A 16434-nucleotide genomic window follows, 5' to 3' on the forward strand; every position below is an offset into this window, starting at 1 on the left:
CTTACACAATTTCGTTAGAAGAAAAGATTGAATAAGAGTTGAAGATGAATGCTTTGAGTGCCCTTTATAAAAAATATCTCGCATTGGTTTGCGGTCCGACACTGGAGGTACTGAAGTAAAAGACACTGGAGGTGCAGACACTTTGTTTCACCTTAGGGCTCATTACCTTGACAATACGATAAAATATAGCCCATGTATAAGTGAATAAACAACATTTTTTTTAGTCATAATGCATTAATTTTGGAATAAAAATGATTGACAGTTACGATTTTTTATTTATCATTAAAATACACATGTTACCGTTAAAACCCGAATTTACTAGGAAAAACGAGATTTGACTGATAAATTCAGTTAAAACTAGAAATCCCAAACAAATTTCATTTAGAGTTTACACCAGTTTAAACTAGTTTTTACTTGAATTGCTAGCGAATACCAGTTAAAATCGTTGTGAGAACAGACAAATACGATTTCGTGTTTTCGAGGTAGGGTTATAAACGGTAACAAACCAGTGTGTGCAACTGTTGATTTTTCTGCATCGTTTTTATTGGTTATATCGCCTAGTGAGAACAATAGTGGCGAAACTTGAAAATTTTAACGTTTTTGAGTTAAGTCCATCAATCGACATCTAAATATGCCCTCTTTTATGTGCAATATCGGCTAACAATTATTTAATTTCCTTATTACTAGAGGGCTACAAGTCTTTATGGTATTGTGAATTTGTCAAATATTTTGATGCATTAACGACGAAAGCACACCAAACTTTATATCAATACTGGCGAATCTGTAATTATGCCGTGCCTGCATGTATTTGAAATATTAGATATTTTATTAAAGATAGTAGTACAATGTGCAATAGTGGCGAATGAGCACTTTTGTCTGTGTGGTCGTTTTTGCATTTGTGTTTTTTTTATAAAACTTCTTACAGAGAAACTCAGTTTCAATCGTTCTTAGGTACTTAGAAATAGCAAATCAAGAAAGCGTCTATCCACTTTGGATCAGTATTGTTTAATTCCACAATATCGAGAACCAATATTCATTTCTAAAAAGAAGTCTTACAAAATAAATCAATTCCTTCTACCCACAATAATTTCTTTAGTAGTTTGAAATACGAAACATACGTGAGTGAAATTATGAATTTAATTTTACTATTAATAGTTCTTTTGCTTACTTTTTATCTTTTATCATGTTTATCGATTTCATAATTATTACTTAAAATCTTATTTTGTTATTTTTCTATTGTACTTAGTTTCATTTTGCGCATAACTGGTGTGTACAATAAAATATTTTATTTGATGCGTTTAATTTATTTTTAAAAGTAAATTTTTTAATTATTTAAAACAGAAACTAAACTGTTATAGTATAGTAGTATTAAAGTATAGTGGCGAAACATCAAATTAAACATCTTCGATAATGCAATAATGGCGTAACGCAGAAAAAAAATCAAAAATACATACAATATTAATCTTTTCTTCAAATAAAATTACTTCTACTAATTGGTTTACATATCTAGAAAGCACATTATTAGAAAAATTTTGCAAAATGATTACCTATAAGTCAGTTATACGGTTTAGCAGTTTCATTAAAAAAATTATTTGACGGACCGCTGCCAGAGGGTGAGATTTGCAGGTGTTGAATCGGAGAGAGGATGCTTGCGCATAGGAGTTCCTCAGGGCTCTGTGTTGGGTCCCTTATTATTCTTGATATACATCAATGATTTACCACTTTCATGTCAAACTGCGCATTTCACTCTCTTTGCAGATGACACAACAATCTCATCCTGCAGTAAGGATTTGGTAACAGCAGTGGGGAGTTCGTGGGGTTCAGTGTCGGGGGCAGAACAATGGTTCCATTCTAATATCTGTTTCTCAATACAACCAAAACACAGTCCTTACTTTTTTCAACTAGAAATATTCCTGATGTACTGGACAATGCATCCTGTGCTAAATTTCTTGGTGTTCTGCTGGACCCTGGACTGATATGGGATGCTCATACCACCTCTTTAGTAGCAAAGCTATCATCAAATACATTTTTGCTTCGTGGACTTTCATCCTGTGTTTCCGCTTCCATACTAAAGCAGGCATATTTTTCTTTGTGTCACTCACATATCTCCTATGCTATTCTCGCATGGGGCCATAGTGCAGGAGCGAAGGATGTATGAAGACTGCAGAGAAGGGCCATTCGCATTGTCGCAGGCTTGCCATATAGAGCCAATTGCAGACAAGTTTTTATAGATTGGAAAATATTAACATTACCTTGCCAGTATATATATGATAATCTTATATATGTAAAATGCAATATGCATAAATTCCAGACTCATGAACAGATTCATAATATTAACACACGCTTTAGAGGGAACCTTGCCCCAAAGTTTCGTAGGCTGGAGAGGTGCAGAGATGGCCCATCATGTCTGGCTATACATTTCTTTAATAAATGGACGGCGTTATGCATAATTCGACCAAGCACCAAAACATAGTTTTGAGATAAATGGCTTCAAAGTTTTTCGTTTCTTGGTTGCTTAATGGTCACTTAATGGTAAGTGGATTAATGTCGCTTAGTTTAATTTTGTTTTTCTTAGTAACCGTTAACGTGACAATAACAGGGATTTTTTCCAAGATAGTTTTAGCTATGTGTCACCAGAATCCGCTGTTATCTCGATATTAAAGAAATGGCGCTTGGTCGAGTTATGCATAACGCCGTCCAAATTACCCCTAATAATTCGAGAACTGCCCTTAGATACATATAAAATAAAAATCAAAGAACTTCTTTTGGTGGGTGCTTACTATTCTCAGAAGGAATATCTCGGGGCTACCCTGTTGTGATAGTCCTACAGCTCTCTTAAATGTTCTGTGTGCTCTTGTGTTTTTATGCTAATATTCTAACTTTGTGTTAAGTATTTAGACTAGGTGATAAAATTTTATAGATTTTACTTATTAAGTGTTAGCTTGCCAATGTATTTCAATGATGCATTTTAACAGACTTTGACTTATGTAAATACTTTGTATATTGACATCAATAAACTGAATTGAATTGAATTGAAAAAAAACTTCAAATACGATTGATTATCTCTAAATGTTCATTTTGAAGTTTCGTCACTATTGTTCTCACCAGGTGATATTACCATTATTACACTACTGTGTATTATTCACCATGAGTGGTAATGTTGAAGATCAGGTTGGGAGCAGAGATATAAGAACTTGAAAAGAACGTTTTTTGGAAAAGATCTTACAAAAGGAACAGACCGAGAAGAAAGAAAGTCACTACAATGTTGTGACCAAAGCATGTATAATCAATTAATGCCTGAATGGGAACAAGATGCGGAACTGTCTGCCAGAAAACACTAAAACGATTTAGAATTGTTGAAGTTGGCGAAATAAAAAAGTTGACTTCTAGATTGAACCCATCAAATATTATGTACCTGCTGAAGACATTTTTGACATAATTGAAGCAGCCCACGTTGCTATTGGTCATATAAGTTGGGATAGGTTGAAGACTGAAACCGAAAGAAAAAAAAAGAAAGTATAACAAGTGGTATGTTCAATAATTTTATATCAATTTGTGAGACCTGCCAATGAAAGAAGAGTAAAGCGAAGAGGGGTCTTGTGTCGAAACCTATATTGCATTCAGAAATGAATAGTCGCTGTTAGGTAGATTTGATCGATATGCAATCACAAGAGGATCACAGAGGATATTATGTTTATCAAGATCATTTAACAAAATTTGTTTTGTTGAGACTATTACAAAGTAAGAGGGCGGACTAAGTTGCTTATCAATAATTAACTGATATATTCTTGACTTTTTACATTCATGCATTTTACTTTCCGATAATGGCTGAGAGTTCGGTAAAGCAGTTATAAATACGGTAATGTCATACTGGCCTAAGGCAAAAGTAGTTCATGGAAAACCAAGGCACAACCAGAATCAAGGTTCAGTAGAGCGAGCTAACCAAGACATCGAAAAATGTTAGCAGTCTGGATGCAAGACAATAACAACAACATGGTCAAAGGACTTGCGTTTTTTACGTTAACGATCTTGTCATCCAGTATTTTACGTTTTAGAGAAATTATTTACAAACAACCAGAGCAGCAAATTATTTACCGAGTTTTAGTTGAATCTAGAAATTACTGAAAAGTTTAGTAAAAACTAGTTTTGACTGAAATATGTTTAGTCTCAACTAGAATTAACTGAATACAGATGTCAAAGTACTGTCAAAGTATAAAGACGTATTTAAAAAGTTCTTTCCAAAACTTTAAATATTTCGAAGTTCTAAACCTTTTTGAAGGATCAGACAGGCTGCCGACGAGTTTGTACAACATCGAATATCTCAAAAATAGGTATACATTTCGTGGGGCAGAAAAGTAAGTTAAAAAAAACAATTATAAAGAGGACCGATGGAGGTAAGTCCAAATATTTACTCAAATCTTCCGCTGTTTGATAATTCTGATATTGATATTGATCAAAATAATGAAAATTTAACGTGCAATGCCTTAAACGGCGTTTCTAAAACACCTAAGGCCATAGCGGAAAAGAAAAAACAGAACAACATGGAACCAGAACACCAATCAGAAATAGTAGAGAAAAATAAAACTAAAAACAAAAATAAGAAGGCAGCAAAACGTCAAAGGCCGAATGAGTGCCAGGAAGATGAAGATTCAGTGGCTGAAATGAAAAAGCAACTAAAAGAAAAGGACGAAGAAATTAAAAAACTCAGAAACCAAATCCATCAATTGAATGAAAAAATCAATGGACTACAAAATACAATAATAAACTCTCAAGAAAAAGTAATCGAAACTATAGATAAAAGATTCGACGAACTTAAAAACGAAAACCAGACAACCGATATACAAATAAATGAAAAAAAATCGATGACAGCAATCCCAAAGAAAAAAATTGAAGATACTAATAATAACATCGCAAATACAAAAAATTTACCCATAACACCCACAACAAAAACAAATGAAGATTTCCCTTCTCTGCCAAAAAAGGTCGGAAAAGACAACAGCGTGCCATCAACATCTAAGGTACAAGAACTATTTCCTTCCCTACCGAATAAAGGCAGGGAAGAGACAATGGAAACAAGCGAAATTGATAATATCCTTATCACCGAACAAAACAATCAAGAAAGCACTATAAACAGGTCCAAACCAAAACCACCCGTCATAAAACTACAAACAGTAAACGAAACAGAAACAATATTGAAAATTGCTGAAACTCAAAAGATATACACAGACAATAAAATCTCCAAAAACGGAAGAGAAACACTCATTCAAACAAAATGCCCTGAAGATTATAGAAAATTTACCCATATCTTGGAAGATTATAACAAAGAAATCAAAATTCAGTGGATCGCCTTCCCATTAGACGAAGATATCAAGCCTAAAATGGTTATTAGAGGACTTCCCTCAAATACAAAACCTATAGATATACAAACGGAACTATTAAATAAACATGAAATAAATACAATTAACGTAACAAACATGAAGTCTAGGAAGGCAGACAAAAAATCTCTGCCAATGTTTATAATTACAGTGGAAAAAGAAGACGTACCCAAAGCCAAGAAAATTACCAACCTTATGTACATGAGAGTAGTAATAGAAGATCTAAGAAAGAGCAACGGACCAACTCAATGTTTTAATTGCCAGGGCTTCCACCACGCCCAAAATGCATGCTTCAAAGACGCTAGGTGCGTAAAGTGCGGAGAAAATCACAAGAGTAAATTCTGCCAAATTCCAGCAGAACAAAAAGCAAAATGTGCTAATTGCCAAGGGCAACACCCGGCAAGTTATAGAGGATGCCCAAAGATACCTGCCTGGGGAAGACCCAGACAAATAACAATAGAAAACAGAACACAACAACCTAAAAGAAACAATGGGCAATCGTACGCCCAAATCACCAAACCAACACAAAACCCAACAACAGATTCGACCATATTAATTTCAAAAGAACAACAAAAAGGACTGGCCACGATGATAGAAGAGCTAGTCATAAAAACGGTAAGTGAAGCGATTAAAAATGTAAAAATAGCACTGAACTAAGGCACGAAACTAGGGGATACCTGAAGATAGGCTCCTGGAATTCAGGCGGCATAAGAACTAATACAAACGTGCTGGACGAATTAATAAATAGATATGAAATGGATGTCGTAGCATTGCAAGAAACTAAACTAACTCATACCATCAATATCAAGTTTCCAGGATACGACATCTACAGGAACGACCACAGAGCAAATTCAGGAGGAACTGCTATCCTAGTGAGAAAAGGAATAAATCATACATTACAACATACGCCACCACTAAACACTATGGAAGCAACAACAATAAAAGTCCAGATGAGACAAGGTGAAATAAGGATCACTTCAGCATATGTAAGGCCAACAGATCCTCTAAACGACGACGACCTGAATACGTTCCTGAACGCCGAAGAACCGTCCATAATAATAGGAGACCTAAACGCCCGATCCCCTAACTGGAACGATAGAGCTACAAACAGAAACGGTAGAATACTGAATAATTATCTAGTGAACAACGAAGACACCATGGTGATTGGGCCCATCGAACCAACATACTTTCCTGGAAATGCTCTACCAACCCATTTAGATATAGTAGTGGCCAAAAGCCTAGGACTACAAACAGACATCCGAACCTTAAACGAAGGATCAGCAGACCACAACCCCATACTCATAGAAATAGGTACATGGGAAGAAGATAACAGAACAACAAAGAAAAGAAAGAAAACCAAGTGGTCTAACTTCAAACGCCTAGTGAGCATAGGAATTGGAAACATTCCTACAATTGACAATCCACAAGAAATAGAGGAAAAAGTCCTAGAGCTCGAAAACATCATAAAAGAAGCACTAAGAAATAGCACTACTGAAGAAGAATATGAAATTCATATGGGAAGATTTAGAGACATAAATCAGGAAATAAAAGAAATGATAAGGGAAAAGAACAGAGCCAAAAAGAGAGCCAGAAGAACGAGAAACCAGGAAGATAAAAATAGGGCAAATCGACTGAATCGACAAGTCAAACAGGCACTAATAGACCATAGAAGCCAAAAGTGGGAAAACTACATAAAAGAAATGGAGGAAAGGAGCCAAAATATGCAAGAAATATGGAGGCTCCAAAGAACTTTAAGAAACGATAGAAAACCCATTCCCCCACTACATGGAGAAAATGGGATCGTCTACACAGAAGAAGATAAAGCTGAGGTGATGAGAAGGACACTTGAAAGAGAGTGTACACTGAATTATCACCAAGACGAAGATATAGACTTTATCGAAGAAGTCGAAGAAACAGAACTAGAAACGCCCGAAGAACAAGAAGAAATAATAAATCCCACATCACCAAGAGAAATAAGTGAACTGATTCGAAAAAGTTCACCAAAGAAAGCACCTGGTCCAGACGAAATCACTAACAGAGCTCTGAAGTATCTTCCCTCGAAAGCAATTGTGTATTTGACAAATATAACAAACGCAATACTAAGATACAGGCTCTACCCAAATCGATGGAAGGAAGCCCATGTAATTATGATACCCAAGCCAGGAAAGAACCACATATTTCCTCAAAATTACAGGCCGATTAGCTTACTTCCAGCAGTCAGTAAGATAGTGGAACGGGTCATCCAAACCAGGCTCCAATCAGAGACAGACAGGCTAGGCATAATCCCAGAATCACAGTTTGGATTCAGAGCTCAACATTCCAGCGAACTTCAAATATTAAGACTTACCGAATATATAGTAGCTGGATTCAATGACCAACAATATACGGGAGCAGCCTTTCTGGATGTAAGCAAAGCCTTTGATAGAGTGTGGCATGAAGGACTGACATACAAAATGAGAGATTATGGATACAGCGGGGCCATGACGAAACTCATCTCCTCGTACCTAAGCGACTGGAAGTTCAGGGTCCGGATAGGACCAGTTCTATCAGAACACGGAATGCCGGAAGCTGGAGTACCACAGGGGGCAGTTTTATCACCCCTTCTGTATACCATATATACAGCAGATGTTCCAAGAACACCCGGAACATTGATCAGCCTTTATGCAGACGACACTGCAATTGCTGCAAAACACATGAACCTAGATATAGCTGTAAGAAATCTACAGACGGCATTGGATACAATGGAAGAATGGAGTATCCAATGGAAAATAGCAATAAATCCAGATAAGACCCAAGCGGTTATCTTCAAAAAGAGAAGAGATAACCCAGAAGAACAGCTAACATTGCAAGACAGACCCATCGAATGGCAAAACGAAGTTAAATATTTAGGAGTCACAATGGACCAAGGTCTTACATTCACATCACATGTCAACGCAACAGTCCAGAAAACAGCAGCGGCCAGATCAGCAATAAGAGGACTCACAGGAAGAAGAAGCAAATTAGCTATGAAAACAAAATTAAGACTGATAAATAGCATTATACTGCCAATAATTACATACGCATCTCTTGCATGGGGTCACATAAGTCAAAGTAACAAAAAGAAGATACAAGCGGCACACAACAACTGCCTCAGAGAAGCTGCAAACGTGCCCAGATACGTCGCCGAACGGTTCTTATTTAGAGACCTAAAACAAATAAGAGTACTGGATATTATGGAGGAAAAAGCCAGAACAAAATTTGCTGAGCTAGAAGACCACCCAAACCGGATCTTGCAAGAGATATTAAGGTATGATGTGTACCATAGATGGAAACATAGGAGACCCAAACAACAAATATTAGTAAATATATAATAAAGGCTAGATAATCGTAGCTCTATCAAAAGAAGACAACTTGCTCACCTTTGGCATCTCATTATATTTATTAATGTTGATTTTTATAATTTTCAGACATCCCTCAAAAAAATATACAAAAAACTTCAAATCGGCTTCAGCCACTAAAAAAATCAATAAAATATTAACAATAGGCGAAAGCCACAAAAAAAATATTAGTAACAAAACCCAAAAAAGGGCATGAGGGGCCCACATCCTCGAGCGCCGAGTCGCCGAACTGGACAGAGCCCAGAGCGGGGACTCGGCGCCCGAGCAAGCAAAACAGATCGAAGATAAGTCACTAGAGATAGCGGGAATAGAGCGCCTCACGCTGGCCTGCATTGATCGGGGTAGGATTTCATATGGGAGTCCGTGTACCCAAGACTCCCATATGATAAGCACTTTGCTGATTGAGAGCCTCTATAGCGCATCAGAGTGCTATCGGGGGGTAAGTGGATGGTCTGGAGCATTGAAGCGGGGTGGAGTGATTCCTGCTTACGGGAGTTAATCCTCCTCGCCCCAATGAATTGTATCACCCGAATGTCATTCTCTAGGGGTGAGCAAGTCTCTCAGGCTGGGTTAAATCACTATGCTTGCTTGCTTGAATTAACTGAAAACATTTGATAGTTCTAGTTTTCACTAGTTAAAACTAGAATTGTCTAAAGTCCATAGTTAAAACTAGTTTTTCCTAGTAAATTCGGGTTTTAACTGAAATCGGGTTTTTACGGTAACACACACACTCATACTCACATTATTGTAGAATTCCATTTAATATAACAAATTAATTTATTAACCATATTATTTTTTATCGTTGAGCACGCACTGAAGAGCAGGAAAAGACGAAGAAAAAATCCATATTTTTATGGATACAAATCAAAATAATTTTCATTCCTTCCTGTTTTTCAGTGCCTGCTAAGGAAAAAAAAACAAAAAAGAAACAATTACAGGTACAGTCGAACCCACTTATTAGAATACCTCTTAAAGGAATATCCCAGTTTAAGGAATAGAAATTTGAGGTCCTGAAACATTTATAGTAGCAAACAATGATCAGTTATTAGAATATACCGGTTATAGGAATACTTTTGCTTGGCACAGAGGCTATTACAATAAGCAGGTTCGACTGTATAAAAATATAATAATAAATAAATTCTGTGGCTTTGTTCTAACAGGGCCAATCTCAATTTTTTACTTTTTTGTACAGCTTTTTTTAATTTAATATTGACAAAACAAAATGCAAACAATTGATATTGACCCTTTTAGCATTAAGCTACTGTATGTAGTCCAGGCTGTACTTTCCCCCCGTTGGGTAAATTATTCAGATTCATTTTTTTTTGCAAAAACTGACTCAAAAATAGGTCTTTATAACAAATCCACAGGGTGCCAGGAGTACCGTGGTCAAAAAATTGTTTAAACAATTATCTTTAAACAAATTCACAAAAACAATTTTTTTACTTCAGACAAATTTTTTTTTAGATCATTTGGGTCTTTTGGACCAAAAATGTTTTCTTGTGATTTTTCTCTAAAATTGATTGTTATTGAGTTATATACGCGATTTAAAATTTGAAAAATGCAAAATTTAACATTTTTAAGGCTTAACTCGGTTAAAAATTATTATTATGAAAGTCAGAAAGTGACTAAATCAAAGTTTAAAGCCCCCCCTACAAGCTCCTGAAGAAATTTTTGTCATTATTTTATTACTAAGCTGTTATTTTTAATTATTTACAATGAGAGCTAAGAGCGTATTGAGGCGGTCATCAATGTGAGTGCAAGTGCGATTCACCACTGGACAGCCAGAATGGTGCATCTCTTTTGCTATTGACTCACTATTGATGGCAGCCTAGTACCCACTTAGCGCTTATTTTTCATAATTAAAAATACCCGCTTAGTAATACAATAATGACAAAAATTTCTTCAAGATCTTGTGGGGGGACTTTAAAATTTGATTTGGTCACTTCCTGACTTTCAAGATAATAATTTTTAATTAAGTTAATAAACCATGAAAATGGCTGTTTTTGCGTTTTTCAAATTTTAAATGGCATATAACTCGACAACAATCAATTTTAGAGAAGGATCACGACAGACCTTTTGTGCTCAGAATGATCCAAATGATTTAAAAAAAGATGGTTCCAAATAAAAAAAATATTTTTGTGAGTTTGTTTAAAAAAAATTGTTTAACAATTTTTCATCCACGGTACCGCCTGGCACCCTGTGGATTTGTTATAAGGACCGTGTTTTGAGTAAGTCTGTGCAAAAACAATTGAATCAGAATAATTTACCTAATGGCGACGATACAGCCTGGACTACTACTATGTTTGTAAGTTCTTCAAATTGTAAAGATTTGTATCTTGATAGTTGTGCTAGTAGACATGTGTCTAATAATAGAGATTGGATGATACATTTTGATCCAAATAAAAATCCTAATATTAATTAACCTAGTAAAGATTGACAAGAACAAGTGATGTGAGAGTTAAAGACCAGGTATCTGAAGATGTCACCATCAAACCCAGATGAGGCAAGGAGACCCCCTATCAACTTTACTGTTCAATATAGTGCTTGAGAAAATAGTCAGAGACAGTAATATGAACCGTAAAGGTGATATAATGTATAAAGGACATCAAATTATGGCCTATGTGGATGATATAGCAACCAGTGAAAAAGAACTACAACACATTATGAGTAGAATAAGAAAAAGAAAGGGAGACTTAGAAGGCGATGGCGACAAGCTGTTATAGCAGATTTGGAAGAAAAGAATGTCCAGAATTGGAGTGGAGAACCACATCACTCAACAGAAAAAAATGGAAAGAAATAACCGAGCTCTGGGCCTAATGGTCTGTTTCAAAGCTCTCTATATATAAAATGGGATATTCCTATAACCAGTATTCTAATAAGTGGGTTCGACTGCACCAATCATTATTCCTATTAAAAGAAAAGCAGAAATGGATGGGAAGGACTGTGTGGGATATTTCTTTTTTAAACTTGTTTGTATACAACTTATTTCCATAACATTATTAATGATCAACATATTTACCTGTTTGCTTCTCTTTTACTAGATGTACTTCTCCAAAATGTCCCCTTCCAATAACATTTTTTATTTCAAAATCAGTGATGTTTACTCTCAGTCTTTTAACGTGTTTAATAGTTTCTTTGTACTTTTCTACAAACTGCTCTATATTAGTATCATACTTCTGAAGACTTTCTAAACAGCATTCTTCATACAAAGCTTGCAACACATCCAAAAGAGCCTCTCGTGATAACAGGTTTGGTTCATTTACTTTGGTTGCAGTTCCTAAAATTTCTGAGTTTATTCTGGCAATACGAACACTTATAGGGTCTTTGTGGTGCTCCATTTTAACAAACTAATATATCAACTTTTTATACAGTTTAACACATTTTTTAATACGGCTGAACAAGTATTGTTATAAAACCGTTGACCTGATGTATATTTTTGATTTGAAATTAAACTGTAAACTGTTTAACTGACAGAGTGACAGTGACAGACGGTGTTGCCAAATTGTAAAGCAGCAATACCACAGTGCAGTACTAGGTGTAAATTATTAAGAGGGTGTGGTGTAAATTTAATTTATTGGTACACTTCGCGTCAAAAAAAACTGGTACAACTTTTATAACCGAAAATCGTGTTTTTCAAGTTGTGTAAGTTGATCTTGTCACAAGTGTCATTCCAATTTCTAGGGCAACGTTGCCAGTTCAACGAAAATATTATATCAAATTAGGTAAAAACGGGGCTGTGCGACAGACCGCATTTTTTAATATACTAAAAACTAAAACAATTGTAATTTTCCGTCATCTCAATTAAGTATCCATACATTGATTCGTGTTTTATTATAATTTATGAAAATATTTCAATTCAAAATTAATGATAGATAAATCTTGACATGACTTTAAATTATTTATTATGATGTTTAATGTCAAATCGAGAGGTGTGATTGGTTTCTCGTAACCTGTAGGACAAAACTGCATTAAGTGGTGTAGAATAAATAAAACACACTGGAAAAATTAAAAATTAAATTTGAAATTAATACAAAATTAATAACTTTTACAGTGAACAAGTGTGTAATTTAAATATATGTATTATAATTCGAAATATACATTTTAAACGTTATTTTTTTGTATTTAGATTTGGTGCAATTCCGTTATCTGTGATGGCAACAACGAAGTGATTCACGAACACTAATTGTCAGTCTGAACACAGGTTTACATTGGGAATAAAAGTGTACCAGTTTTATATGATGCGAAGTGTACATATTTTAAAAACAAACATTTAAATAGAGAATTAGTAATTTAGAAAACGTCACAGTTGACAGTTTTTAATTTTTGCTAAAAAAACCTCATCAAACCTAATTTAGTGTGAAAACAGTTGTTAATTCTTGTTAATTTTTTATTTATCGTTGATAAGAAGTCGAGGTCCGCTGGGATGAACAGCCTCGGCTTCTTTTCGCAGTGAATATCTGTTGTGAATTTTGTTGTGTTTGACATTTGATTTTTTGGAAGAAAACTAAAATAGACAAATCTGTGATTATCGTTCGAGGTGAACGGACGACTCATCCAAAGGGTAAGGGCCAAAACTATCTATATTTCCCTGTTAATTTCTAATTTGCATCGACTGGCATAGATTTTAAATTCGTCAATCTGCCGCATAAGATGGAGGAAGAAGTTCCTCCCGATCCTCCTCCACCACCTGACCCTCCTAATAAAATCAACCAACATGAATGTCAATCTCAACCTCCAATTATTCAGAAAAGTCTTAAAGGAAAAAAACAAATACTATTTTCGGAGACCGACATAGGTCCTTATGAAGTATTTGTACAGGGTCAGGATAAAAATATTGGAGATTACCACGTGTTAAGTATAGCTAAATCTATTTCTGTTTTAAAAATTAAAGACATCACGAAAATCAGTAGAAAAGGTAAAAACAGGATAGGGGTATTATTTGCCACTAGAAAAGCAGCCAACGATTTCGTTGTGAGGAAAGATTGGGAAGCCCTAGGGTATGACGTGTTCATTCCATTTCATCAGATTTCTTGTAGGGGTATAGTAAGGGGAGTTAACAAAAGATTCACAGAGGAAGAAATAAAGGAGGCATCAGAAACCAACTTGGCTTTATGTAAGATATTAAGTATAAAGCGAATGAACCGGAGAGTACAAGTGGATTCAAAGGTTGAATTTGTCTCCACGGGAACTATTAGCATAACTTTTTCAGGAAAAACTATTCCTAAAGAAATTTCCATATATCAACTACCAATGAGGGTCACACCATTCATCAGCCCTGTTCTTCAATGTGGAAATTGCTTACTTTATGGCCATTCTACGAACCAATGTAGAGGAAAAAAGAAATGTGCTAGATGCGGAACTTCTCATGAGGATTCTTCATCTAATACGTGTACAAAATATTGCATTTTCTGCAAATCTTCTGACCATGAATCAAATAGTCGTAATTGTAGAGAGAGAGTCAGACAAAAAGATATTAAGGATCTAATGTCCTTTTCTAATCTATCTTTCTATGAGGCAAGTCAGCAGGTTCCTAGGATCCATAATATTTCATCTTTAAACATAAACGATTTCCCCCCCTTACATAGCGATCAGAATAATTCTAATGGCATCTTACCACAGGAGAGGAGGTCTGCAGCCTCAGCTCAATATTCAAAACCTTTTAGTCAAGTCACTCAATCTCCGCCAAAAAGAAGAAGACCTTCAATACAAGAAAATACAGGTTATGATAAAATCTCCCACCAAAGACTACTTATTAATCCATCAGGTAGAAGAATAAATGAGCCTTCGACTTCAAAATTCAATCCTGCTCACTCTGATTCTCAAATCACTAACTCACAATCTTTATCCCAACTTCATTTGGATTTCAATCAGGCCATGTCTATGCTGAACCAATCTCACAGGGAGCTCGTCATGACCTTCATTGGGGACTTAATAAACTCAAAATCATACTCCATTCCTTACAATATGGCAGATCTAAAGACTAGCATAAACAAAAGTGTATCACCTTTCAATACAAATGTAAACCAGGGTCGGAGGGGAATAGAGGATCTCGAGCCTGAGGATTCGAGATCTTTTGACTCCTTGGTCTAGCAAACATACTCTTTATAATGAATCCTAACACTCCGATAACTATTATTCAGTGGAATATACGTTCGTATAACACTAATTCTGACAATCTAAAAATCCTTATAAAAAACCTTAACCCAGATATAATCCTTATTAGCGAATCTTGGCTCTCAAACCAACATGTTATAAGATGTAGAGGGTATCAAATAATCAGAAAAGATCGAGAGGATGGCTATGGCGGATTAATTACTCTTATCAAAAATAATATTGATTATAGGGAAATTCAAATTGCCAATCCAGGCTTCAATCATGATGTCCAATTCCAACTCACATTTCTCCCTAACTTTAATTTGAATATTCTTAATATATACTGTCCACAAGACAACTCTATCTCCAAATCCAACTGGTTTTCCCTTGTTAAATTACTTAATAAGCCATTTTTAATCATGGGTGATCTAAATTGTAATCATAAGGCATGGGGTAGTTCTAGAGACAGTCACAATGGTAGGATTATTTTTGATTCTTTGGAGGAACTTGAGCTAGTATTTCTCAATGATGGGTCCCCAACTAGACTGGTGGCCCCAGGAGGCAGTAAGTCGGTAGTAGATCTAACAATGGCATCAGTCGATGTGGCAGCCAGTGTGGGCAAGTGGTCCACTATTTCAGATACTGGAACTAGTGACCACTTCCCCATAATATGTCAGATAGGTGTATGTCCTCAATCTCCCCCGCATTCATGTAAAAGAAGAAATCTAAAGAAAGCTGATTGGTCTACTTATCATAACAATTTAAACAGCATTTTCTTAGCTTCTCCCAGGGAAGATTACGAATTTTTTACTAACTCCATATCATCGGTAGCTGATGAAACAATACCTTGGCTTCACCCTCCTAATAATTCCAAATACCACATTCCATGGTGGGATGACTCATGTGCTGAAGTCGTCTCTGCGAGAGTGTCTGCCTTAAAAAAATTTAAAAATATCCCCTCAATGGAAAACTATATCGAGGCTAAAAAGAATATAGCCAAATCAAGAAAATTCCTAAAATCAAAACGTAAAAATAGTTTCAGACTATTTTGCAGTAAATTAAATAGAAACACTCCTCTAAAAGTTGTGTGGGAGAAAATTAATAAGGTATCGGCTTCGAAACCTTCAATATATACACAATTGCCCTCTACTCCTATATCCCACGAAATTCTATGTTGCTTAACCCCCCTTTCCGCTGTCAATAAAGTATTGGTTAGATCTCCTCAAGCCCTAGAACCGCCATTTGCTCTCGACGAGTATCAGAACTCCCTCTCAATTAAATCTGACTCGGCTCCTGGTTTGGATCAGATTTCCTACTCAATGTTAAAAAATCTTCCCGTTGTTGCATCTTTGTTATTAATTCAACTTTTCAATGAAAGTCTTAGAACGGGTATAGTTCCTGTTCAGTGGAAACAATCAGTAATTTTACCTATAATCAAAAAAGATAAAGATTGTAATAATCCGTTAAACTTTAGACCAATAGCTCTTTCTTCATGTGTAGGCAAAATGCTCGAAACTCTTATAAAGAATAGAATAGAGTGGATTGTGGAACATAATAAGATTTTTAATCCACTATAACTAGGATTTAGA

General features: G+C 35.4%; 1 protein-coding gene across 1 annotated transcript in view; it reads right to left on the reverse strand.

Annotated features, from left to right (window-relative positions):
• The window catches only part of LOC114332329 (citron Rho-interacting kinase), a 199066-nt gene extending 186859 nt beyond the window's left edge, over positions 1 to 12207 (reverse strand). Inside the window, exon 1 of the mRNA XM_050648479.1 lies at positions 11772 to 12207. Coding sequence (XP_050504436.1) covers positions 11772 to 12090 — 319 coding nt within the window. The 5' untranslated portion in view covers positions 12091 to 12207. The remainder of the gene's footprint in view (positions 1 to 11771) is intronic.
• Positions 12208 to 16434: the final 4227 nt, after the last annotated feature.

This window comes from Diabrotica virgifera, chromosome 4 (genome assembly GCF_917563875.1).
Source record: "Diabrotica virgifera virgifera chromosome 4, PGI_DIABVI_V3a".
Classification (NCBI taxonomy): Eukaryota; Metazoa; Arthropoda; class Insecta; order Coleoptera; family Chrysomelidae; genus Diabrotica; species Diabrotica virgifera.